Source organism: Clarias gariepinus, chromosome 2 (assembly GCF_024256425.1).
Source record: "Clarias gariepinus isolate MV-2021 ecotype Netherlands chromosome 2, CGAR_prim_01v2, whole genome shotgun sequence".
NCBI lineage: Eukaryota > Metazoa > Chordata > Actinopteri > Siluriformes > Clariidae > Clarias > Clarias gariepinus.
In genome coordinates, this window is record NC_071101.1 from 51,178,984 (window position 1) to 51,204,702 (window position 25,719).

The 25,719-nt window shown below is 37.3% G+C and overlaps 1 protein-coding gene across 1 annotated transcript; it reads left to right on the forward strand.

Moving 5' to 3' along the window:
- Positions 1 to 3,290: 3,290 nt before the first annotated feature.
- On the forward strand, positions 3,291 to 25,416 carry adgrg11 (adhesion G protein-coupled receptor G11). Its single transcript, XM_053491112.1, has 15 exons — positions 3,291 to 3,357; positions 6,772 to 6,918; positions 11,615 to 11,644; positions 11,782 to 11,868; positions 11,954 to 12,101; positions 13,593 to 13,755; positions 16,737 to 16,871; positions 17,039 to 17,149; positions 18,891 to 18,930; positions 19,286 to 19,386; positions 19,541 to 19,662; positions 20,016 to 20,281; positions 20,482 to 20,572; positions 23,768 to 24,057; positions 24,798 to 25,416. The coding sequence occupies exons 4-15, from the start codon at positions 11,829 to 11,831 to the stop codon at positions 24,929 to 24,931; spliced, it is 1,641 nt and encodes a 546-aa protein (XP_053347087.1). The 5' UTR covers positions 3,291 to 3,357; positions 6,772 to 6,918; positions 11,615 to 11,644; positions 11,782 to 11,828; the 3' UTR covers positions 24,932 to 25,416.
- The last annotated feature ends 303 nt before the right edge of the window (positions 25,417 to 25,719 follow it).

Sequence of the window (25,719 nt, forward strand, 5' to 3'; positions counted from 1 at the left end):
GAAGCACTCTAAAAAGTATTGCCTGCCTGCTTTTAATGTACTGAAAGCATCAACAATTAACGTGTCTGTGTGTATTGGGAAATTCAGTGGTGTTTTCTAACCTCATGATGTTTTTAATGAACAGATTTTCTGGACTGTGTGGGAAAAAACAAGCCAGGTTTGAAAGATTGTTAATAATACATCATATAACATTGTGTGTTTATGTCAAATATATTTTAAATAAATTATTTTTTATATTTATTGATATTGTATTTCTTGTATTGAAATTATACAGCAGAAGACTGAGTAGTCTCTATTGTTTACAGTATGTATTAAAATAAAACGTTTTTTTGCCATTTGTCCTATTGTACACCAACACATTAAATATGAAATAAAGAACTTTTGATGTGAATGAAGTTAAGACTTTTAGCTTTCAAGGCGTTTGACAAAAGTGTGCCACTAACCATTTATGAAAAACCCATTAGAGTACATTAGGTTTTTTGTTTTTGTCTAAAAACTGGTATACACACACAGACATACAGTGCAGTGAAAATGTAGTTGTTGTTGTGGCAGAATGTTTACACCTAAATAGTTCAGATCATCAAACAAATTTTAATATTACACAAGGATACTCCAAGTAAATACAAAATGCAGCTTTTAAATGATGATTCCAATGATTAAGGGGAAAAAAAGGCTGTCCAAACCTACCTGGCCCTATGTGAAAAAGTAATTGCCCCCTAAAACTATTAACTGGTTGTGCCACTTTTTGACAGCAAAAACAATCAAGCTTTAGTGAAAACTGACAATGAGTTTCACGTCACTGTAAAGGAATTTTGGACCGCTTTTTTTTGTGCAAAAATTACACTAGCACCACCATGTGTGACTGTTGGTATGATGTTCTTATGAAACGCTGTGTTAGTTTTTAACCTAAATGTAACGGAACACACACACACACACACACACAAACACACACCTTACAAATGGTTCTACTTTTGTTTCATCAGTGCACAGAATATTTGCCCAAAACTCTATTATGGGGGGGAACCAAGATGTTATTTGGGAACGTATAAGATGAGCCTTTGTGTTCTTTTTGGTCAGTGGTGGCTTGGAACTCTCTCATGATGCTATTGTTGTCCCCCAGTCTCTTTATTTTTGTTTAATAATGAATGAACACTGACCTTAACTGAGGTGAGTGAGGCCTGCAGGTTGTTCTGGGTTCCAAGTTTGCTCCATTTGTGGATAATGGCTCTCACCGTGGTTCACTGGAGTCCCAGGGCCTTAGAAATGTCTATGTAACCTTTTCCAGACTAGTATTACTTTGTTTCTTATTAGTTATTTAACTCATGCTGTATGTCCCAAAAAATCACAGTTTAGGTTCAGGCCTGAGAAGGGGAGGTTTTCACATGGTAGGCCAGGTAGGGTTGGACAGCTTTTTTCCTTTAATAAATGAAATCATCATTTAAAAGCTGCATTTTGTATTTACTCGGGTTATCCTTGTGTAATACTGAAATTTGTTTAAGGATCTCAATCATTTAAGTGTGAAAAAAAATATGCAATAAAAGAATCAGGAAAGGAAAAATACTTGTAAATACCCCTAGAAGTGAGTTATTTCTCTTATACCACTCTCATTTAAATGTTTCATTTATTCTACACCATATACCACACATTTTAATTTTAATTTAATATAGTTACATTTAATGTTGTGGAACATCTGAGCGATAGATTATCTTCTGCTCTCTGTCTCTGTCTCTCTCTCTTTCATTGTGTTACCAATAAATAAATAAAAGTATAATTCTAATTGTATCCTGAGAAACTTTATAAAGCCCTGTAATTGTTACAAAGCACTGACACTGGAGACTCCTTCCATAAATGTTATATAAATGTCACTTAACCTAACTACACTATCTTTTATATTTTACAGAGCTGCTGATGAGTGTCATTAAGCAAAGTGGGTAATGATATATATAATCTAATATAAAATATATAGAGTTTAGTAACATCTTTCATCATAACATCTTTAAGAACTGATGCTAATAAGCATTTATTTACTTTGTAAATACAAGCTATTAATTTAACAATAACAACTGCTTTGGTAAGAATGTATGTACATTTTATCTACATATTTTTGAGTGGGGGATTTTTTCGAAAGGAAGATGAACAATTAAACAAAGAGACCAAAGAAGACAGAATATTTTGTCTGTAATGCATTGTAAGATCTTCATATGAGGTGTTTTACTGTATTGACCTTTTGACAACTCCTTCCTATATGATGGCTCTGATTAAAGTTCAATAGTTATCAGGTGATCATGATAGAAATTAAAGGTAAAATTTCCACCACAATGTGCTTCACAGAATGTCGACGTTTGTGCAGGACATGCCTGGATGAAGGTACGTCTCTTTTAATTGAGTCTATATATACTGTATTAATGTCATTATCTCTCAAATGAAATATATATATATATATATATATATATATATACATATATATATATATATATATATATATATAGTTTGCATGTTTGCAGACTTTTTTTTTTTGTATTTTGCTATTTTGTTCAGAAATCAATGATCTCTGTCCAAGTCTCTGTCGTGGTAAAGTCTATTTCATTATTTATTTCATTATTTTCATTATTTCTCATTTTTTAACATTGTTTAATTGTTTGAAATATTTTCATGCCAATTAGTAAGTTAGTAAGTTACAGCAGATACAGTAAATTTTGATACTGCTTCTTCCGTTTAGTGTCCAGAGAAATATTTGTGAAAATATTGGCACCCTGTGGAGCATGTGATTTATGTGACTTGCTGCTCGATTTCTGTAGATTTACTGATTGAAGAAATAGATTGAGATTTAAACAATCTATTTTATAGATTGTATGGTTTATAAACAGAGCTGTGTGTAAAGTAACATCTCTGTTGTAGGTGTTTGTTCGCCTTGTCAACTGCTTGACTGTACACAGATTTTACTCATTGATGGAGGATTTACTGGACAAATACAAAGTGCTTGTAGTAAGTTTATTTAGTTTGTATTTACAAATTTACAATACATTCTTAAAATTCATTAAATTTAAGGTATTTTGTTATGGGTAAAAAATCTCTCTTTTTTAAACATTGTAAATATTGCTTCTAGATTGTTTTTTTTTTTTTGTATTTTGTAGATAATAGTAATGATAACACATCTTGCCTGGATATCTATAACGGTAAGAACACTCATTCAGTACTCAGTATGCATTACTAGAGTCATGCTTTCATTTTATTTTATATAATTTATTTAAAGTTATTAGTATAGGATTTCTTTTATTTCTGCAGGATCACCACCTTTCAATGGCTTAACCTGCATTTTATCATTTAATACTGATGAAAATGATGCATCAAATAAAAGTAAGTATATATATAAAAAAAAAGCATGCAGAGACAGAAAAAAGAAAGCAAAGAGAAAGGACGAAGTAATTAGCCAAGAATTAAGAAAATCTAATTTCTATAATTTCTCACTGCATTCACTCAAACCCACATGTGCATAACGGGTTGTGAGAAAATATTTGCCCTTTCCTGTCTTCTTCTTTTACATATTTGCACCTGTGTTTGATTAAAATTGGTTTTAAAAGGATAATCAGGTCCAGTTGGACTACACACACACACACACACACACACACATGCCTGCCAATCCTGGTAAATGTATTCATCACATGTGTTGATCATTTCCCACGTAAAGTGGACCAAATGCTCTGGGGAGGGTTATAAACAATTTATAACCCCTTATTTACACCAAATACATCCAAATACAAATATATAAAAATGCATATACAGTGGGGCAAAAAAAGTATTAGTCAGCCACCAAGATAAGAGAGGCCTGTAATTCTCATCATAGGTATACCTCAACTATGAGAGAGAAAATAAAAAACAAAATCCAGAAAATTACATTGTGGGATCTTTAAAGAATTTATTTGAATTTATTTATGGTGGAAAATAAGTATTTGGTCAATAACAAAATTTCATCTCAATACTTTGTGATATACCCTTCGTTGGCAGTGACGGCGGTCAAACGTTTTCTGTAAGTCTTCACAAGGTTTTCACACACTGTTGCTTGTATTTTGGCCCGTTCCTCCATGCAGACACCTTCAATGCCCTTGCTGATGGAAGGAGGTTTTCACTCAAAATTTCAGGATACATGAAACCAAAAAACTGAATTGATTAATTCTTTCTCAATGACTCTTGTACTCCGAGTCGTTCGTTCTTTTGTCACGTGACTCCCATAGACTCTATACAGTGCAATAGATTCAAAAAAACAAACTACTCAGACTGGAAGATATAAGAGGTGAACTACTCATTCTGTTTATTATAATATGTCCGTAGCTGCATTGTAATATTTTCATTATTGGAACTATAGACTAATGTTGTGTATGTAGATGTGTTGGGGTCTGTTTATTGAAAATGCAACGTTTTATTTTAGTTCTTATCAAAAGGACGAAATGAAATAAATGACTCAAAAAAAGATTTGTTCATTTTGATGAACGAGATTTAAAGAACCAAGTCACTAAAATTATTTAAACTTCCCATCACTAGTCCCTGACCCCAGTGTGTTACTGATGGTAGTCTTTGTTACTTTGGTCCCAGCTCTCTGCAGGTCATTCACTAGGTCCCACCATGTGGTTCTGGGATTTTCGCTCACAGTTCTTGTGATCTTTTTGACCCCACAGGATGAGATCTTACGTGGAGCCCCAGATCAAGGGAGATTATCAGTGGTCTTGTATGTCTTCCATTTTCTAATAATTGCTCCCACAGTTGATTTCTTTACACCAAGCTGCTTACCTATTGCAGATTCAGTCTTCCCAGCCTGGTGCAGGTCTATTATTTTGTTTCTGGTGTCCTTTGACAGCTCTTTGGTATTGGCCATAGTGGAGTTTGGAGTGTGACTGTTTGAGGTTGTGGACAGGTGTCTTTTATACTGATAACAGATGACATTAATACAGGGAACGAGTAAAGGACAGAGGAGCCTCTTAAAGAAGAAGTTGCTTGTTTGTAGGTGAACAAAAACTTATTTTACCAAGGAATTTACCAATAAATTCATTAAAATACTACAATGTGATTTTCTGGATTTTTTTTCTTATTTTGTCTCCCATAGTTGAGGTATACCTATGATGAAAATTACAGGCCTCTCTCATCTTTTTAAGTGGGAGAACTTGAACAATTGGTGGCTGACTAAATACTTTTTTTGCCCCACTGTACACATAAATACACATGAATATAATGTAATATGATATGAAAGTACATCATATGTGTAATATGATATGAAAATACCTTATCTTGAAATAACATAAAAGGCTAACTTCATGTTTCCATGTAAAATTATCTTATTAAAACATAAAAATCTAATTGCCATGAAAGAATAGTAATAAATAATGTTTAAACAATTAAACCTTGGATTGCGAGTATAATTTGTTCTGCAAGTGTGCTTGTATATCAAAACACTCGTATATCAAAGCAAATTTCCCTCATAAGAAATAATGGAATCTCCGATAATTTTTTTTCCAAAACCAAAAAATAATTAATAGAAAATATAAAATAAAAATAAAATTAATTAACCTGCACTTTACCTTTGAAAAGATCTGATGGTAGATGATGGAAGAAGCAAGAGCGGGGGACGGTACTGTGTAGAGACTTTTATACACACACAGACACACACACTCACACTACCAGAATTACTCCATATTCATCTTCCACAATGCTACGGCCTTTTTAACCTTTTTCTTCACAGAGGCCGTTGTTGCAGTACAGTTTCTAAAAAACTGTCTCTACACTTGGACACAAAATAAATCAATGCTTTACACACACACACATACACACACACACACATGGTCACAGTGTTGTAAACAGTACACGCGCACACAAATGTTGACTATACAAGTGCACTGTGCTGAGCATGGGAGATGATAACCCACAATCCCACAGCGTGAGAGAGAGAGAAGAGCCATTGGCTCAGTGTATATGTACTACAGTACTCATATGTCAAACTCTCATATAACATTAATTTATTAAAAAATTTTGTTTGTCTTGCAAAACGCTCATGGACCAAGTTATTGGCAATCCAAAGTTTCACTGTAATAACAAATAATAGTAATACTATTCAATTAATAATAATAATAATAATAATAATAATAAAAATAATAATAATAATAATTATTATTATTATTATATGTTTCATAAACTCCTGTCTCTGTTTCCAAAAAATTGCATCTTAGCAAGTCAAAATAGCCAAATAAATCTAGCTAAATCTATAGAATTACTAAAAATAAGTTCACGACAAACCAAATATAATATTATTAAGTTTAGTTCTAGTCAAATATTACTAAAATTGTAAGATAATTGTTTTTGTTCTACTGGCAGAGAATTTGCTTCTTTCGAAAAAGAAATCCTACTACTACCAAAATTATCTCCTAATAGAACAAGAACTTTTTGCTTCAAATTTTAGTAAAAGTTTCATTAGAAATAAGTTTAATGATTTTAGATTTGGTTTGTTGTAATCGTATCACGTACTAATAAACTCATATAAATTTCAGTAGAATAAAAGGATTTTCATTTGCCAAGATACTTGATTGTAAACACTTTTTGCATTATATTTTATGTGAAATTTTATATTAATAATAATAATTATTATTATTATTATTATTATTATTATTAATCCGTGGCAGCAATGTGCTTAAGTAACAATTAAGGCTTTTTTGAGGTAGCTGGAGGAAACATAGCCATTGACTTGAGTGGAAGAAAACTACTGTTTGAAATGTGTTGTGTTTTTAGCCTGCAGGTACTCAAACAGCGGCGTCTGGCTATTAAACAACACTCAAAATACAAGTTTGCAAATTAACATCACCAGAAACGAAACAGTCAGACCCACAGCACCCATCTGCTTTGTGAACAGAAATCACACCTGCAAATGGACAATAGGTAATGAATAAAATATTTGAGTTTAAACACTGTGCTGAGGAATTATACAGTTATTTATAAAGGATGAAGAGATGTCACTTTGTCGCCTATAAATTCTAATACAATACACTTGTTGTCAAATAGGGATTATGTCTCCTCTTATATCTGCTCTGTTTGTGGTGGAGCAGGAAGAGCTGTGAAATGTGAGTGCTCTGTTTGGCTAACATTACTTAGATCGTTGTGTTTTATCAGATAACAATAGCAGTTTGTTATAGACTGTGCTTTAGATCATAAACTTGGCACTTCCCTGATCCATATGGTACTACGGGCTCCCAGTCCACTGGTTCTCAGCCAGAGCATTCCCCCGCATGCCCATGCATGTGTTATGGTGTGTGGTGTGTGTTACAGCGAGTGTTACAGTGATTGTTACAGTGTTCTTTAGAGTGTGTGTTTCAATGTGTTATGGTGTGTGGTGTGTGTTACTGTGTGTGTTACAGTCTGTGTTGCAATATGTGCTAGTGTGTGTGTCAATGCAATGCAGTTTTATTTCAGCAGATGAGCTGCCATCCAGGATCAGATGTCTGCCAGGCATGCTGATATCCGGGTGAAAAATTGAGTGTCTGAGGGAGTAAAGGAGAAAATAAATTGCATGTAATCTGCATAACATTGGTACGAAAAGCCATTAGATAATATGAACTTACAAAGATATCGGGTATAGAGGGAGCACCGAAGAAAACCAAGTTCTGAACCTTGTGAAACATCAATAGAGAGTCTGTGTGGGGCAGATGTGGATGCCCTCCATGTCACCTCATACGACCTATCTTCTAGGTAGGAAGCAAACCATTGCCACGCTGTTTCACAGATTTCAGGCTTGTAAGAACGGATAATAGAAACTTGTGGTTCTCGTGGACGAATGGTAGTTTAGCTGATCTACCAGTATGAGCTTCTCGGTGAGTGACAAAAAGGCAGTCTCTGTGGAATGTGCCACTTTAAATCCGGATTGGTTGGGATCATTAAGGTTGTTTTTTGAGAAATAAAAAGACATTTGGTTGTACACAGTTCTTTCAGGAATTTTAGAAAGAAAAGAGAAGCGATACTGGATGATAGGTATTGATGTTCGATGGATCCAGGCAGGGTTTCTTGGGAATGGGAATAACTCTTGCCTTCCTAAAAGCAGCAGGAACATGACCAGATGATATGGAATAGTTGATAATGGTTGTGATGAAAAAAAAGGAGGTCTTGTGAGATGGTATGGAGCATTGTGGAAGGGATTGGGTCTAGTGAACAGGTGGTGGGATTGGATGACGAGATGATCTGCTGAATCATTAGTTGACAGGTTGGAGAATTCTGCTAAGGGAGGGAAGGGAAGGTCCTGAAGTTCTGTTGTAGGGGTTGGGTTGGGAGCAAATGTCTGGCGGATGTGTTACAGTGCGTGCTATGGTATGTAGTGTGTTACAGAGTGTGTTATGGTGTGTGTTATGGTGTGTACTGTGTGACAGTGTGTGTTACAGTGTGTTTTCTTCAACAATATTTTTTATTGATTTTAAACAAAGATGTAATAAAGTAAACATAGTGTTTCAATGCACACTTTATAAATTCCTTATAAACCCCCTGTACCTTGCACCCCACCTCTCCCTGACTCCAAGCCAGCTTTACAAGTGTAAGTAAGGCTAGACGCCAGGGGTATTTACAGAAGGGAAGGAAACGAACAAAAGCTGGAGCTGGAAGTCTGGATTTTCTGTGCAAAAAAAAAAGGGAGAGGTAAAATATAAATGTATATGAAAAAAGCAAAGGAAGAGCCCCAAAACGTTTTGAAATTTTACGGATTGAGTAGTGAATCTTCTCCTGGGACAAACAGGACATACAGTGATGTCCCTGAGACACTGGGCTTGAGTGGGTGACGTGGCATCCTTCCACATGAACACCTGGTCAAGAGTGTCGCAAAAGACAAGAAACACTGTTTAGCTGGAGTTAGATGCTTATCTTCCTCTTCAGTAATGCCAAAAAGAACAATCAGAGGGTCTGGTTCAAGGTTGCATTACAATATGTACGACAAGGTTTTAAAGACATCCCTCCAGAATGCTTTTACATTTATCACAACAAGGATCAACGTCTGGGTAGAAACGGGAAAGTTTAAGTTTGGAGAAATGAGCCCTGTGTACAACCTTAAACTGTAATAAGGAGTGGCGGTTGAATTGAAGAGGAGGTTGAGTTGGCAAGCTTGAGAATCGAGTTCCATGTATCATCTGACAGTGTCAAATTTAGGTCTTTCTCCCAAGCAGTTTGATTCCACTCAAAGTGGTGTGACTCAAACACATTAATCCACCATAAATAGTGGATATTATGCCTTTATGCAGCAGGGACAAACAGAGGAGATTATCTAGAATAATTACATCAGGAGCCTCAGGGACATTTGGTACTGAAGAGCGAATGAAGTGTCTTACTTAGAAATATCTGAAAAAGTACAATTTGGAAAGATTAAACCTTTCAGAAAGCTGTTCAAACGATGCAAACTTATGATGTGTTACAGTGTGTTTTATGGTGTGTAGTGTGTGTTACAGTGTGTGTTATAGTGTGTGGTGTGTTACAGTCTGTGTTAAAGTATGTGTTACAATGTATGCTATGGTGTGTGTTATGGTGTGTTCTGTGTTACAATGTGTGTTGTGGCAGGTGTTATGGTGTGTTACAGAGTGTGTTACAGTGTGTGTTACGGTGTGTTATGGTGTGTTACAGAGTGTGTTACAGTGTGTTACAGTGTGTGTTATGGTGTGTTACAGAGTGTGTTACAGTGTGTTACAGTGTGTGTTATGGTGTGTTACAGAGTGTGTTACAGTGTGTGTTATGGCGTGTGTTATGGTGTGTTACAGTGTGTTACAGAGCATGTTACGATGTCTGTGTGTTACAGTGTGTTACAGTGTGTGTTATGGTGTGTTACAGAGTCTGTTACAGTGTGTTACAGTGTGTGTTATAGCGTGTTACAAAGTGTGTTGCAATGTATTATGGTGTGTGTTATGGTGTGTGTTATGGTGTGTTACAATGTGTAACAGACTGTGTTACAGTGTGTTATGGCGTGTTACAGAGTGCGTTACAATGTGTTACAGTGTGTGTTATGGTATGTTAGAGAGTGTGTTACAGTGTGTTACAGTATGTTATGGTGGTTGTTATGGTTTGTTACAGAGTGTGTAACAGAGTGTGTTACAGAGCGTGTTACGATGTGTGTTACAGTGTGTTACAGTGTGTGTTATGGTGTGTTATAGAGTGTGTTACAGTGTGTTATGGTGTGTTACAGAATGTGTTACAGACTGTGTTACAGTGTGTGTTACACAGCGTGTTACAGTATGTTATGGTGTGTTACAGAGTGTGTTACGGTGTGTTTTATGGTGTGTTACAGTGTGTGTTATGGTGTGTTACAAAGTGTGTTACAATGTGTTGTGGTGTGTTACAGTGTGTGTTACAGAGTGTGTTACAGTGTGTTACAGAGTGTGTTACAGTGTGTTACAGTGTGTGTTATGGCATGTGTTACAGAGTGTGTTACAATGTGTTACAGTGTGTGTTATGATGTGTTACAGTGTGTTACAGTGTGTGTTATGGCATGTGTTATGGTGTGTTACAGTGTGTGTTATGGCATGTGTTATGGTGTGTTACAAAGTGTGTTACAGTGTGTTATGGTGTGTTACAGAGTGTGTTACAGTGTGTGTTGCGGTGTGTTTTATGGTGTGTTACAGTGTGTGTTATGGTGTGTTACAAAGTGTGTTACAATGTGGTATGGTGTGTTACAGTGTGTTACAGTGTGTTATGGTGTGTTACAAAGTGTGCTACAGTGTGTGTTATGGCGTGTGTGTTATGGAGTGTGTTACAATGTGTTACAGTGTGTGTTATGGTGTGTTACAGAGTTTGTTACAGTGTGTGTTATGGTGTGTTACAGAGTGTGTTATGCTGTGTATTAAGGTGTGTTACAGTGTGTGTTACAGAGTGTGTCACAGTATGTGTTATGGTGTGTTACAGTGTGTGTTACAAAGTGTGTCACAGTATGTGTTATGGTGTGTTACAGTGTGTGTTATGGCGTGTTACAGTGTGTGTTACAAAGTGTGTCACAGTATGTGTTATGGTGTGTTACAGTGTGTGTTACAAAGTGTGTCACAGTATGTGTTATGGTGTGTTACAGTGTGTGTTACAAAGTGTGTCGCAGTATGTGTTATGGTGTGTTACAGTGTGTGTTACAAAGTGTGTCACAGTATGTGTTATGGTGTGTTACAGTGTGTGTTATGGCATGTTACAGAGTGTGTTACAGAGTTTGTTACAGAGTGTGTTACAGTGTGTTACAGTGTGTGTTATGGTGTGTTACAGTGTGTGTTACAAAGTGTGTCACAGTATGTGTTATGGTGTGTTACAGTGTGTGTTATGGCGTGTTACAGAGTGTGTTACAGAGTTTGTTACAGAGTGTGTTACAGTGTGTTACAGTGTGTGTTATGGCGTGTTACACAGTGTGTTACAGTGTGTGTTATGGCGTGTTACACAGTGTGTTACAAAGTGTTACAGTGTGTGTTATGGCATGTTATAGAGTGTGTTATGATGTGTTACAGAGTGTGCTACAGTGTGTAACAGGGTGTGCTATGGTATGTGGTGTGTTACAAAGTGTGTTACAGAGTGTGCTACAGTGTGATACATTGTGTATTACAGAGTGTGTTACAGTGTGTGTTATGTGTGTATTTTACAGACACAGCAACAAACTGCTCTCAGTCTAGTGGTATGTGGGAGTCTTTTTCATTATATCTTTATAAGTATATTTTTATAATAATTTCAACAATTTTTTTTAAAACATTTTTGTCTCCTTTCTTAACAGTAATAGAAATCATGTTTTTGTTTATGTTGATGTATTTTTAGGAAACGGTTCCTGCAACCATGGGGATGTGATCTGTGTGGATCCTAAAATGATCTGTAAAGAAGCAAAGTATATTTCGAACTGCAGTAGTGAGAACACATTTATTCTGCTTTGCTTTATTAATGCTGCACTGTCCCTGTTTACTGACAACCTTTTTTTACATCCTGGTTGTAGGAAATGATTCAAATGATGACATCATCATGTTAAATGGATCATCACCAGTGTGCTACAAGTGTGGGAACGCTTTTAAGGCAACAGAAGGACAGGTTAAGGTTAATATAACGTTTCCTGGTTCAACCTCCCACACCACAGATAGCTATCAGTAAGTACATGTCCAGTGTAGCACTGTGTAATCTTTAACTCTGTACACACATTATCTAGATTTCTTTATTTAGTCATAAGGAAAAAGAAACACGAATGCAAAATGTATGTAACACTACGAGGGCTTTCAAATCAAAGCGGGACTTTTAGTTGGGCAGAAAAACAGATCCCTTTATTCCTCTATATAATCCCCTGACACACTAATGCACTTATCCCAGTGTCTCACTAGTGCTTGGACACCATCAAGGTAGAAACGCCGGCCTCCCAGGAACTCCTTTAATGACCCAGACATGTGTAAATGTCTTGGAGTGAGATCAGGCCTGTACGGGGGACTTGGCGATAACTCCCAGCCGAGTTCCTGTCACGTGCGAGTGGTGTTGGTGAATGAGTGTGTGTACAGTTCACACACACAGAAGTGTCTCTTGTGCATTGATTGGGCACTAAATGTTCACAGGAACGACTGCAGTGGGCCACGTTGCCTCCTTTAAAATTTTTGCATTGTTCAAATGTTTTACTGCGGCTAAGAGTCACATCACTGTAATGCGCTTGAAGTCTTCTCTACATACACCTTTATTCAGCAGAAATTGAATTTCTCACCCAATGTGGAGAAATCATAAGGAGATCATCAGGAGGTGTGTCAAAGCTGAGTACAGGTCAACGATTCTGGAGAAATCCGTCAAAAATATTGTGAAATGTTGCAACTTAATCCTTGACTTAAAAAACACGGTAGCAGGGCTATGGAAGTTATCATAGGTGGTTTGTAGCAGTTCTTCTGGACTTTAGTACATCATGGTTCAAACATGTAGAATTCCTACTATTTGTTACTATTTAACTACCAGTCTTCTAGAACGGTCATGACAATACCTCAGGATTAGTCAAGAATTGCAGAAAAAGTTCTGCTACAGACCTCAGATGTGCCCTCGTGCTCACATGATGTACTGGATGAAGGTGTGATGATTCCCGAACAACACACGGCTAGCTAACTACTTCAGGTGTCTGCATTCCAAACTGACATGTAACGCATTTCATAGAGAGGTAGAACACGTCATTTTCACTAACCGGGTAGTGCACTTAAGCCAGGAGGATTAAGTGATTTAAGACTCATTTTCACCAGCGATACTGAGACAGACGAGATGCCCTTCTGACCGTCTGGGTGTAAAGGTTAATAAAAGGACGTGGTGAGCTGATGGGACAGGAAGGATAAACTCTGACAATCAGTTTCCTTTTATACCACCTGTGAGTAAAAATTATAGCAGGTCATGACTGATTGTCAGAGATTTTAGTGAAATCTTCTAGTTCTTGACCTGTCATGACAATGAGTTTAATGAAAGATTCTGTAGATAATCAGTGACCAGGTTATCAGAGATATTTTAATGGTGCACGTTGAAAATTCACTGCTTAACCTCAACATTCCTCAAGTCAATGCTGTGAAAGCTAAACCTTCCATTCCTCTCTCTCTCTCTCTCTCTCTCTCTCTCTCTGTGTGATGAAGTGACGTGATGAAGAACCTAACTAACATGGTTTTGCAAGCGATGGGGAATAAAACCTCAGTGTCTGTGTCCACGGACGACATTACCGGAATTTTTGTGAAACAAGAGAAAAAGCAAGACTTAAGCCCCGCCTACTTTATGTACTCCCTTCAATCTAACTTTAATGTAAGTATGAAAAAAAGCTGTTATATAGAAACACACCAATATATATTTATAAATATCTACTTTCAATGAAATCAATGTATGAATGCTGAAACTTGATTTGATTGCGTTAAAAAAAACACACACATTTTTCTCAAACTGATGACAGTTTCTATTAATTATAAAAGAAAAAATGACATTTGCATAGCTAATGCTAGATAAATGGCACAGGTGGGTCACTGCCATTCTGTGAGCAAGCCTTGCCACTTCATCTGCCAACAAGTATGGGGTGAGCAAGGAAAAACACAAAACTAAAAAGTAGCTTATAGATAACATAATGAGACGGCAGTACATAACGCGAAACCAAACACAAAAACATTATATTTTGTGTCATTTTTGTATTTCAATATATTGATTTCACCCTTCCCTAAAATATCCCATAATAAACCTGACAACATAAAGAATTAAAGATTAAACGATGGCGGAAAAACCATACAAATTCTTACAGTTACTGCTAAAAAGGCTTAATTATCGTACAATTATCTAAAAGCATTAAAACATACTTTTTAATTAGCTTGTGTGAATTAACTGAGCTTTTATGATAATCAGTGTTGAGTGTGAGGCGTTACAAAGTAACGTTAGAGTACTTGGATGACTTTTTTGATGTAACAAGTAATCTAATGCGTCAGGTCGACATTTAAGTCCCAGTTATTTAGTTCATTAAAAATGTAATCCATTATTCAGAAAATATATGTAATCCGTGAGCCAGACAGCAGTCATTCCCAAAGTCGTCCTACAAGCCCCGCCCCTGATAACCATCTGTTATACCTGATCTTATACCCCTATCTCACATATGCGGTTTGACTATGTGAGGACCAACAAGCGTGTAAAGATGGAAAAAAAGATAGGGGTATCAGTAGGTGAGATAGGGGTATCAGTAGGTGAGTTGGGGGTATCAGTAGGTGAGATGGGGGTATCAGTAGGTGAGATGGGGGTATCAGTAGGTGAGATAGGGGTATCAGGAGGTGAGATGGGGGTATCAGTAGGTGAGAGAGAGAGGGGTATCAGTAGGTGAGAGAGAGAGGGGTATCAGTAGGTGAGATAGGGGTATCAGTAGGTGAGATGGGGGTATCAGTAGGTGAGATGGGGGTATCAGTAGGTGAGATGGGGGTATTAGTGGGTGAGATAGGGGTATTAGTAGGTGAGAGAGAGAGGGGTATCAGTAGGTGAGAGAGAGAGGGGTATCAGTAGGTGAGAGAGAGAGGGGTATCAGTAGGTGAGATAGGGGTATCAGTAGGTGAGATAGGGGTATTAGTGGGTGAGATGGGGTATTAGTAGGTGAGATAGGGGTATTAGTAGGTGAGATAGGGGTATTAGTAGGTGAGATAGGGGTATTAGTAGGTGAGATGGGGGTATCAGTAGGTGAGATAGGGGTATCAGTAGGTGAGATAGGGGTATCAGTAGGTGAGAGAGAGAGGGGTATCAGTAGGTGAGAGAGAGAGGGGTATCAGTAGGTGAGATAGGGGTATCAGTAGGTGAGATAGGGGTATCAGTAGGTGAGACGGGGGTATCAGTAGGTGAGATAGGGGTATCAGTAGGTGAGTTAGGGGTATCAGTAGGTGAGATGGGGGTATCAGTAGGTGAGATAGGGGTATTAGTGGGTGAGATGGGGGTATTAGTGGGTGAGATGGGGGTATCAGTAGGTGAGATGTGGGTATTAGTAGGTGAGATGGGGGTATCAGTAGGTGAGATGTGGGTATTAGTAGGTGAGATGGGGGTATCAGTAGGTGAGATAGGGGTATCAGTAGGTGAGATAGGGGTATCAGGAGGTGAGATGGGGGTATCAGTAGGTGAGAGAGGGGTATCAGTAGGTGAGAGAGAGAGAGAGAGAGAGGGGTATTAGTAGGTGAGTTAGGGGTATCAGTAGGTGAGATAGGGGTATCAGTAGGTGAGATAGGGGTATCAGTAGGTGAGATGGGGGTATCAGTAGGTGAGATAGGGGTATCAGTAGGTGAGAGAGAGAGGGGTATCAGTAGGTTAAATAGGGGTATCAGTAGGTGAGAGAGAGAGGGGTATCAGTAGGTGAAATAGGGGTATCAGTAGGTGAGATAGGGGTATTAGTAGGTGAGATGGGGGTATCAGTAGGTGAGATGATGGTATTAGTAGGTGAGATGGGGGTATCTGTAGGTGAGATGGGGGTATCAGTAGGTGAGATAGGGGTATTAGTGGGTGAGATAGGGGTATTAGTAGGTGAGATGGGGGTATTAGTAGGTGAGATGGGGGTATTAGTAGGTGAGATAGGGGTATAAGTAGGTGAGATGGGGGTATTAGTAGGTGAGATGGGGGTATTAGTAGGTGAGATGGGGGTATTAGTAGGTGAGATAGGGGTATTAGTAGTTAACAGATTATGGGTTGAACTTGACTGAGTGATGATGGTAGAATAATTATAAAGGTCTTGACTAAAACAAAAACATGAGGAATCAGTTTTCATTTTCTGCAGTGATAAAGTACTCAAACTCGTTACTTTTATCAGAAAGTAACGCTGTAATGTAACTGATTACTTTTTAAAGAACTTTTAAAAAGTAACATTCCACAACACTGATTTCTGTTTGTTGTTGGTTTTTTAGCATTAATGCTAGGTAAATGTATTTGGCCACAGTATATTGATACACATGGAAAATGTATGGAACTTATGATCCTAAAGAAGTTCCTCTTGCTATCATTTGTGGTGGAAAAACTCTGAGACTCTATGAGAATTTTAAAACAGGGTGGAATTATATATTTTCACTTTGAGGAATTTTAATCATAAACCACCTGCTAGTTAGTCAGTAAAAATAACATTTGCATAGCTGCATAAGTGGCACAGGTGGGTCACTGCCATTCTTTGAGGTAAGCCTTGCCACTTCAGTTGCCACCCCAACTGTCACCACAAACCAGGATGACTATGAGGCTATGAAGGTGTTATGTACACGTCTGATATTTAACATAAACCAGCTGTTTTTCAGATGATCGAGGATGAAACCCAGCTGCCGACGTTTGACAGGACGTTCTCGGTACCGAAGGAGGCTTTTGAAAAAGCGTCCAGTTTAAACGCCAGCACACTTTTTGCATCGCTGTTTCGTTTTCCCAGTTTTCCGCAGGTACGCATGCTGCAACATCCATCAGCTGCTAAAGACAGATTTATTCAAATTACTCACTGTATCTTAGATTATGAACTTCTTTTTCCTCTGATTCCATAATAAAGCTGTAACATCTATGCCACCTAATCATAATGCATTGAGACACACTTACTTTGTCTCTTTGTAAGGACAAAGAAAACAGCACGCTGCTAAATAATGAGGTTTACTCCATCGACATGGGAGAAGTTATAGCCAATCTTACCAACACCTTTAATCTAACCTTCAGGAACGTCAACCCGGTAATTATAATAATAATAATAATAATAATAATATGAGGTGGTATGGAAATATTTTGAGTACAGTTTTGTAACACACCAACAGGTGGCAGCACCAGGCTGCACACACAGTTACAGGGAGCACCGACCTTCATAAGTCAGTGTGCCAAAAGACATCACCCTGTGTACATCAGGAGGTGTGCAACTGGTGTTATTCTCAGCATGTGCATTACCACCTCTGTGATTTCATCAACAACAGCAAGTTAGAAAAAAGAGCAAACGTGAAATTCTGAGAGAAACCAAAATCAAATCTGCCACATGATTCGACAACTAAACAATATAGTCTGGCCATTTTGACAGCGTTGTGGAGATCCAGCGCAAATCGCAGAAGGTCCTTGACACACTTACAGGGTTTATTTCAGAAGTGGTGGAAACACTGCGAGTGTGCTGTTGCCGTGCAAGGGAACTGTTTTGAAGGTTATAGTGTGTAAACGCAAATAAATAAAGTACTTTCTTGTAAACAGAGTTAATCTCAAAACTTTTTGATACCACCTCATAATAATAATAATAATAATATGTTTTATTAAAATCTTGGCTACATCTTAACGAGGGAGTTTTTCTTTTTAAATAAGTTCAGAAAAACTAAATACAAGATTATTAAGACCTACGGAGGTTTTGCGATGATTTGCTCATATCTGGTTATTCGCAATCCGAGGTCTAACTGTATTTTCTAAGATATAATTTTTTTGTTTAATATATATACTGTATGTGCAAACATGAAATTAATAATGCAATTTATATAAATAACATTTATTTAATGGATGAAAAACAAATGTATTTAAAAAATGTGTGTTTAAAATTACATTTTTTTTAAAATTCTTTAATTGTTCTTTTGTTGTCGTTCTGATGGAGATCTTAAACCTTCTAAATGTTTTTCAGTCAGAAAAAGATTTCGAGAACTATTAACCCTTAAAAACCCAAAACAGCACAAGACATGACAATTTACAAAATATTGGGTATATACCTGGGTTGTCGGATATGTCAGGTAGAATAAAATGTTTGAAACTCTCAAAATGAGCTTTTTTTTTTTTGGTAACAATAAAAAACAGGGTCATGTATATTTGTGCTATTTTTTTGCCTATGTGACATTCTTTTTACCTTTTTCCCAGTCATGTTTGTATAATTGGTAAAAATGAAATGAAATACAGTTCATCATGTTGCCTATTTAGTGCTTAAAAGGATAGATCACTGTGTACTGTACAATCCTGAGCCCTATACAGGATGGGTTTATTAAAAAAAACAGCAAAACAAATAATGGCTAAAATGCTCTACAATAGGATCACTTTAAAATATTGCTGTTTCTCTAAAAACCCAACACCTGTTAGGATTCTTTAAGGCGTCTCAGTTCTGGTTTATCTGACTGGGTCTGAGTGTGTGTAGTGATGGTTTATCTGACTGGGTCTGAGTGTGTGTAGTGATGGTTTATCTAACTGGGTCTGAGTGTGTGTAGTGCTGGTTTATCTAACTGGGTCTGAGTGTGTGTAGTGCTGGTTTATCTGACTGGGTCTGAGTGTGGGTAGTGATGGTTTATCTAACTGGGTCTGAGTGTGTGTAGTGATGGTTTATCTGACTGGGTCTGAGTGTGTGTAGTGCTGGTTTATCTAACTGGGTCTGAGTGTGTGTAGTGCTGGTTTATCTGACTGGGTTTGAGTGTGTGTGGTGATGGTTTATCTAACTGGGTCTGATTTCTCCTGTTTCTCTGCAGAACGACGGCATGCCTTTGTGTTCCTCTTGGGATGGACAAGGTTGTTTTATTTCACTAACTGTACACACATACAGTAAATAATTACATGGCATAGTATATATTATTCACTTATACTTATGTTTATCATTCACCTAGTTCACACTTATGTTATAGCAGCTGTTTATTTACTCCGTATTGATGATTACACACATTATATTTTCTGATCATTATTACAGAAACGATATTGTATCAGAACGAGTGCATTGATATAAACCGCCACTAGTGTCACAGCTGCTGGTATAGAAAATGCTTTTAACCCTTCTGACCAATCAGAACAGTGGTGTGGTATAAAGCAGAGGAACGCGAATGGAAATGGACGAAGGTTTGTTTTCATACCTGACGTGTGCTTTCATCAGGGGCTGCGCCGAACTGGACGACTGATGGATGCAACACTTCCTACGTCAACGGCACTGTGACCTGCTCGTGCCAGCACTTAACCTTCTTCGCTGTGTTAATGGTGAAATATGTTATACTCTTTATGATTTCCCCCAAATCTATGAATTCCTTCATTAATTGTATTAATTAAACACGTTCATGTGTGATGATTTCATTACACAGTGTAATTACTCCTCGGTGTGTATAATAAATCTGTACCGAATTGTGTTTTACAGTCTATTCCACCAAAGAGCATCTCAACCTCTGACTTCAATAATCTCACCTACATCACCTCCATTGGGTGTGGTCTGTCCCTCTTCTTCATCACCATAGCTCTCTTCATGCACTTCCTGTTAAGGTAAATTCTTAAGTGCACTGTAAACATGAAGGAGCACACGTCCCCACAGCCACGCCCAAACATCAAGTGCAAAGCCGTTCTAGAAGGATGGAGGGCGTTATAACAGCATTGGGGAATAAATCTGGAACGGGACGTTCAACATGTACAGGGAATATGGGGCTGATGGTCAGATGTCCACCATATAGTGTTTATATATACGTGGGTAGGGTTAGAATTACTGTTGGAGTGCAGGGTGTCAGAGGGTTACACTGTGTGAGTGTGTTACAGTGTGTGTGTGTGTGTTGGTGTGTGCACACTGCTAGCTGGTAGATGATCCTCTGAGACAACCTTGTGTGTCCCTGGTTTCCCCACAGGAGAGGCCGAGCCAGCATTTCAGTGCACATCCTCATCAACCTGTTCCTGGCCCTGTTCCTGCTCAACCTCAGCTTCCTCAGTAACGAGTCTGTGGCTAACTCGGAGAACGTCGCCGGCTGTAAGTTAATGGCGGGAGTGATGCACTACTCCATGCTCTCCACCTTCACCTGGTTCGGCCTGCAGGCGCTGCATCTCTGTTTACAGCTCACACAAAGCGTGGCCACCATCCAGCACTACGTCACCAAATTATCCATCGCCGGCTGGGGTGAGCGACAGACAGAGAGAGAGAGAGAGAGAGAGAGGGAGAGAGAGAGAGAAACCTTTTAAATCAGTTGTAATTGAGATGAAAGAAAGACTAACAGGAAGTTTTAATAAAGATTACAGTATTAATGATCTACAATTCTTGTTCATTGAATTTGATTATTTAAACTTATTGTTGTGACCTTTGACCTCTACTCTTTTCAGTGCCCCCTGCCCTCGTAGTGACGGTCATTTTCATTAGTCAGAAATATGACAAGCAGATCATCGTCTCCGATACAGGAAAAAACGCATCAATGTGAGTAAAAAAACACTCATGTGTTACAGCAACAGAGTCCAACATTCACCCAGAGTTATTCACAACTATTTACAGTTACTCACAGTTACAGTTACAGTTACTCACAGTTACTCACAGTTACAGTTACTCACAGTTACTCACAGTTACAGTTACTCACAGTTACTCACAGTTACAGTTACTCAGTTACAGTTTCTCACTGTTACAGTTACTCACATTTACTTACAATTACTCACAGTTACAGTTAGTCACAGTTACTCACAGTTACAGTTACTCACAGTTACAGTTACTCAGTTACTCACAGTAAAAGTTACTCACAGTTACAGTTACTCACAGTTACAGTTACTCAGTTACTCACAGTAACCGGTAATCACAGTTACAGTTACTCACAGTTGCAGTTACTCACAGTAACAGTTACTCACAGTCACAGTTACTCACAGTTACAGTTACTCATAGTCACAGTTACAGTTACTCATAGTCACAGTTACAGTTACACACAGTTGCAGTTACTCACAGTAACAGTTACTCACAGTCTCAGTTACTCACAGTTACAGTTACTCATAGTCACAGTAACAGTTACTCACAGTTACAGTTACTCACAGTTGCAGTTACTTACAGTAACAGTTACTCACAGTTACTTACAGTTACAGTTACTCACAGTTACAGTTACTCACAGTTGCAGTTACTCACAGTTACAGTTACTTACAGTTACTGACAGTAACAGTTACTCACAGTTACAGTTACTCATAGCTACTCACAGTAACAGTTACTCACAGTTAAAGTTACTCACAGTTACAGTTACTCATAGCTACTCACAGTAACAGTTACTCACAGTTAAAGTTACTCACAGTAACAGTTACTCACAGTTACAGTTACTCATAGTTACAGTTACTCACAGTTGCAGTTACTCACAGTTACAGTTACTCACAGATACTCACAGATACTTACAGTTACAGTTACTTACAGTTACTCACAGTAACAGTTACTCACAGTTACTCACAGTTACAGTTACTCATAGCTACTCACAGTAACAGTTACTCACAGTTAAAGTTACTCACAGTTACAGTTACTCATAGCTACTCACAGTAACAGTTACTCACAGTTAAAGTTACTCACAGTAACAGTTACTCACAGTTACAGTTACTCATAGTTACAGTTACTCACAGTTGCAGTTACTCACAGTTACAGTTACTCACAGATACTCACAGATACTTACAGTTACTTACAGTTACTCACAGTAACAGTTACTCACAGTTACTCACAGTTACAGTTACTCACAGTAACAGTTACTTACAGTTACTCACAGTTACAGTTACTCACAGTTACAGTTAGTCATATTTACAGTTACTCACAGTTGCAGTTACTCACAGTTACAGTTACTCAGTTACAGTTATTCACAGTTACAGTTAGTCATAGTTACAGTTACTCACAGTTACAGTTAGTCATAGTTACAGTTACTTATAGTTACTCACAGTTACAGTTACTCACAGTTACTCACAGTTACAGTTACTCACAGTTACTCACAGTTACAGTTACTCACAGTTACAGTTAGTCATAGTTACAGTTACTCAGTTACTCACAGTTACAGTTACTTACAGTTACTCACAGTTACAGTTACTCACAGTTACTCATAGTTACAGTTACTCACAGTTACAGTTACTCACAGTTACTCACAGTAACAGTTACTCACAGTTACAATTACTCACAGTTACAGTTAGTCATAGTTATAGTTACTCACAGTTACAGTTACTTATAATTACATTTAATCATAGTTACAGTTACTCACAGTCACTCATAGTTACAGTTACTCATAGTTACAGTTACTCACAGTTACAGTTACTCACAGTCACTCATAGTTACAGTTACTCATAGTTACAGTTACTCACAGTTGCAGTTACTCACAATTATTCACAGTTATAGTTACTCACAACTACAGTTACTCACAATTACTCACAGATACAGTTACTCACAGTTACAGTTAGTCACATTTACAGTTACTCACAGTTACAGTTGCTCACAGTTACTTACAGTTAAAGTTAATCACAGTTACAGTTAGTCACATTTACAGTTACTCACAGTTACAGTTACTCACAGTTACTTACAGTTAAAGTTAATCACAGTTACAGTTAGTCACAGTTACAGTTACATATAGTTGCAGTTACTCACAGTTACTCACAGTTACATATAGTTGCAGTTACTCACAGTTACTCACAGTTACAGTTACTCACAACTATTTACAGTTACTCACAGTTACAGTTACTCACAGTTACAGTTACTCACAACTATTTACAGTTACTCACTGTTACAATTACTCTCATCTTCTAAAATCTACAGTTACCCAGGGTTAATCAAAAATCATTATAGGTATAGTTACTGATAATCACTCACAGTTACTGTAAGGTACAGGTCTGTAATTACAGATATTCACACTCACAGTTAGTTACTCACACTTAAACACAATAACTCACTTTTACAATTACTTACAGTTAGTCATGTTTACAGTTACTCACAGCACTAGTTACTGACAGTTACTCACACTAACAGTTTGTCTGTTACTCACTGTTACTTATAATCACAGTTACTCACAGTTATCTAGGGTTATTCAGGGATAATTATAGTTATAGTAGCTGACAATTACTCACAGTTACAGTTACTCTGAGTTGCCGTTACTGACAGTTACTCACACTTACAATTACTCACAGTTATCAATAGCTACAGTTACTCACAGTTACAGTTACTCACAGTTACCTGTATTGTAGTTAAACTTACTGACAGTTACTCACAGTTACTTACTGTATAATTAGTTGTTCACAGTTACATAAACTCAGTTGCTCAGTTATTCACAGTTACTCAAATTTATATTTACTCACAGTTACATATGGTTACAGTTACTTATATTTACAGTTATGGAGGGTTATTTAGAGATATGTATAGTTGTAGTTAATGACAGTTACTCAGTTAATTATAGCTACAGTTACTCAAAGTTACACAAAATTATTCCCAACTATTAATGGTAACTTAGTTATTTAAATTTACAGTCGCTCACAGTTACACAGGGATATTCAGAGATAGTTATAGTTACTGGCTGTTGCTTACATTACAGTTACTCATAATTACAGTAACGCACAGTTATTCGGAGTTACTTATAGTTACGTTTTTTTTAAGTATATTAGGTCTAAAACTCGTTTGTTCTTGCAGGTGCTGGATCACTGACCCAACCGTGCACTATGTAGTGAACATCGGCTACTACTGCATCATCTTCCTCTTCACCCTCCTCACCTTCGTGGTGATGCTGCGCTGGCTCTGGCTGCTCAGAAGTAAACAACCCACCATTGTCATTTCTGGGAAAAAGTCGAGGCCCTCGGACGCCCTGACCATCATGGGCCTCTGCTGCATCCTCGGTCTGAGCTGGGGCTTCGCTTTCTTTGCCTACGGCTCATTGCAAATCCCTGCCTTGTACATCTTCACCATCCTCAACTCCTTCCAGGGTGAGAGAGAAGGGAGACATGCTTGTTTTTAAACATTTACACTCATTGCTGAGTAAATCAGCATTGCTGTAAATCTCCCTAGATAGGAGACGAAATACACTCTTCAGTTTTTATTGATCTTTAGATAAGATTTTATTTATATTACGTTATAAAAAATGTTAAAACAGTAATCTTTAAAAAAAATAGCTGGGTGTGTTAGCCAAGTTTTGTAATTAAAATGGTATGCATTACTTCTCTAACATCTACCTGTAACGGGTTCGACCGATGTTGGACGGGCGGCACCATGAAGCACGGACACGAGGAGAGGTCTTACGGGAAAAAGTGTAATTTATTTAGGTAAAACTTGGGAAGGAAAGGGTTAAAGGAGGGAGGATGGAACGAAAGAAAATTTCTCATTTCAAACACGTGTTGCATTATTATTCTTAGGCCTGTTGAAGTACTCAGCAGGCGGCGACATTCTCCCTTCAAGTACTACACAGTACGCCATGCAGGAATGTAGTGAAGTAAAAGTAGAGATATTTGGAAAGGGTGTAGCGGAGTTAAAGTAAAAAGTGTGTTCTAATAAAACTACTCATGTAAAGTACAGATAAGTTAAGTACAGTAATGAAGTACATGGCCTCAGTTACCTCCCACCTCTGGTTATGGCAAGTTTATAAAGGTTATGACTCTTGTTTTGTGTTTTATTGTCTTTATAATTCCTGGATTTCTTGTTCACATTGATTGATCATTTGTTTCCTCAGGATTCTTCCTGTTTATTTATTACTACAAGTCCAGTAAGATGGTTGGTGAAGCTGAGACTCCACCAGAGACGAAAAGCTTGGCCTCAGATACCACGGTGGTGGAGAACCCATACGGCAAACACAAGCAGTTCTAAACCCAGGATGAATCTCCTGCCTCTGCATGGGTTATTGGAACCGCATTATAATTTGTCCTTCTAGCAAGTAACTGCAGCTCTTTTGAATTAAAAAGTGTGTGTTAGTGTTACACTAAAGCCTTATCTGATGTAGAACTTGTGCATAAACCTAAATGTTTTTTAAAGTAAAAATATATCACTTTAGTCTGTTAAACACAGACATATTATTTCCCTTCCTACAGTTATTATTATATTTCGTACACATAAGATATATACACAGAAGCTTTTAATGGTTTTGTATAATTTTACAATAGTATAATAAACCATTTATATTACTTTTAATTTAATTTCTATATAATATATTGCAGCTACGTAATGTACAGTAAATGAGTTTTCAGTGCAGTTTCTAAGAAAAACTATGACTTAGACAAAATGTAAAGGCGGCTTTGTTTATTGTTCTCATGTGTATTTCATGTCCAGCTAGAATAATATGTTTACTGATATAAAAAAAACCATTTCGTCTGTATTTCATGATTAAATAAAATGCTTAATGATTACATCAGTCCGTGTTGTTATTCTGGATTTATCTCTTAAAAAAGATTATGAAAATAATAAAAAATATGTCATGTTAAATATATATTTATCTTGAACTAAGAATATTTAGCAATAACACAGTGTAAAATCAGATTTCATTAACAAATTGACAAATTAACAGAATTATGTATTTTAATGGAATCCTTTCCATATGAAACAGACCAGGGCAAATATTAAGGAATGAAATGTCGGTTAAAGTTAAAATTCTATCACAG

What these genes read in the sequence shown, in the direction of transcription:
- adgrg11 (XM_053491112.1), top strand. Translation starts at nt 11,829, where the DNA reads ATGATCTGTAAAGAAGCAAAGTATATTTCGAACTGCAGTA. An exon ending in CACACCACAGATAGCTATCA is followed by an intron (nt 12,102 to 13,592) that starts GTAAGTACATGT and finishes TGTGTGATGAAG; the next exon opens with TGACGTGATGAAGAACCTAA. An exon ending in CCCTTCAATCTAACTTTAAT is followed by an intron (nt 13,756 to 16,736) that starts GTAAGTATGAAA and finishes GCTGTTTTTCAG; the next exon opens with ATGATCGAGGATGAAACCCA.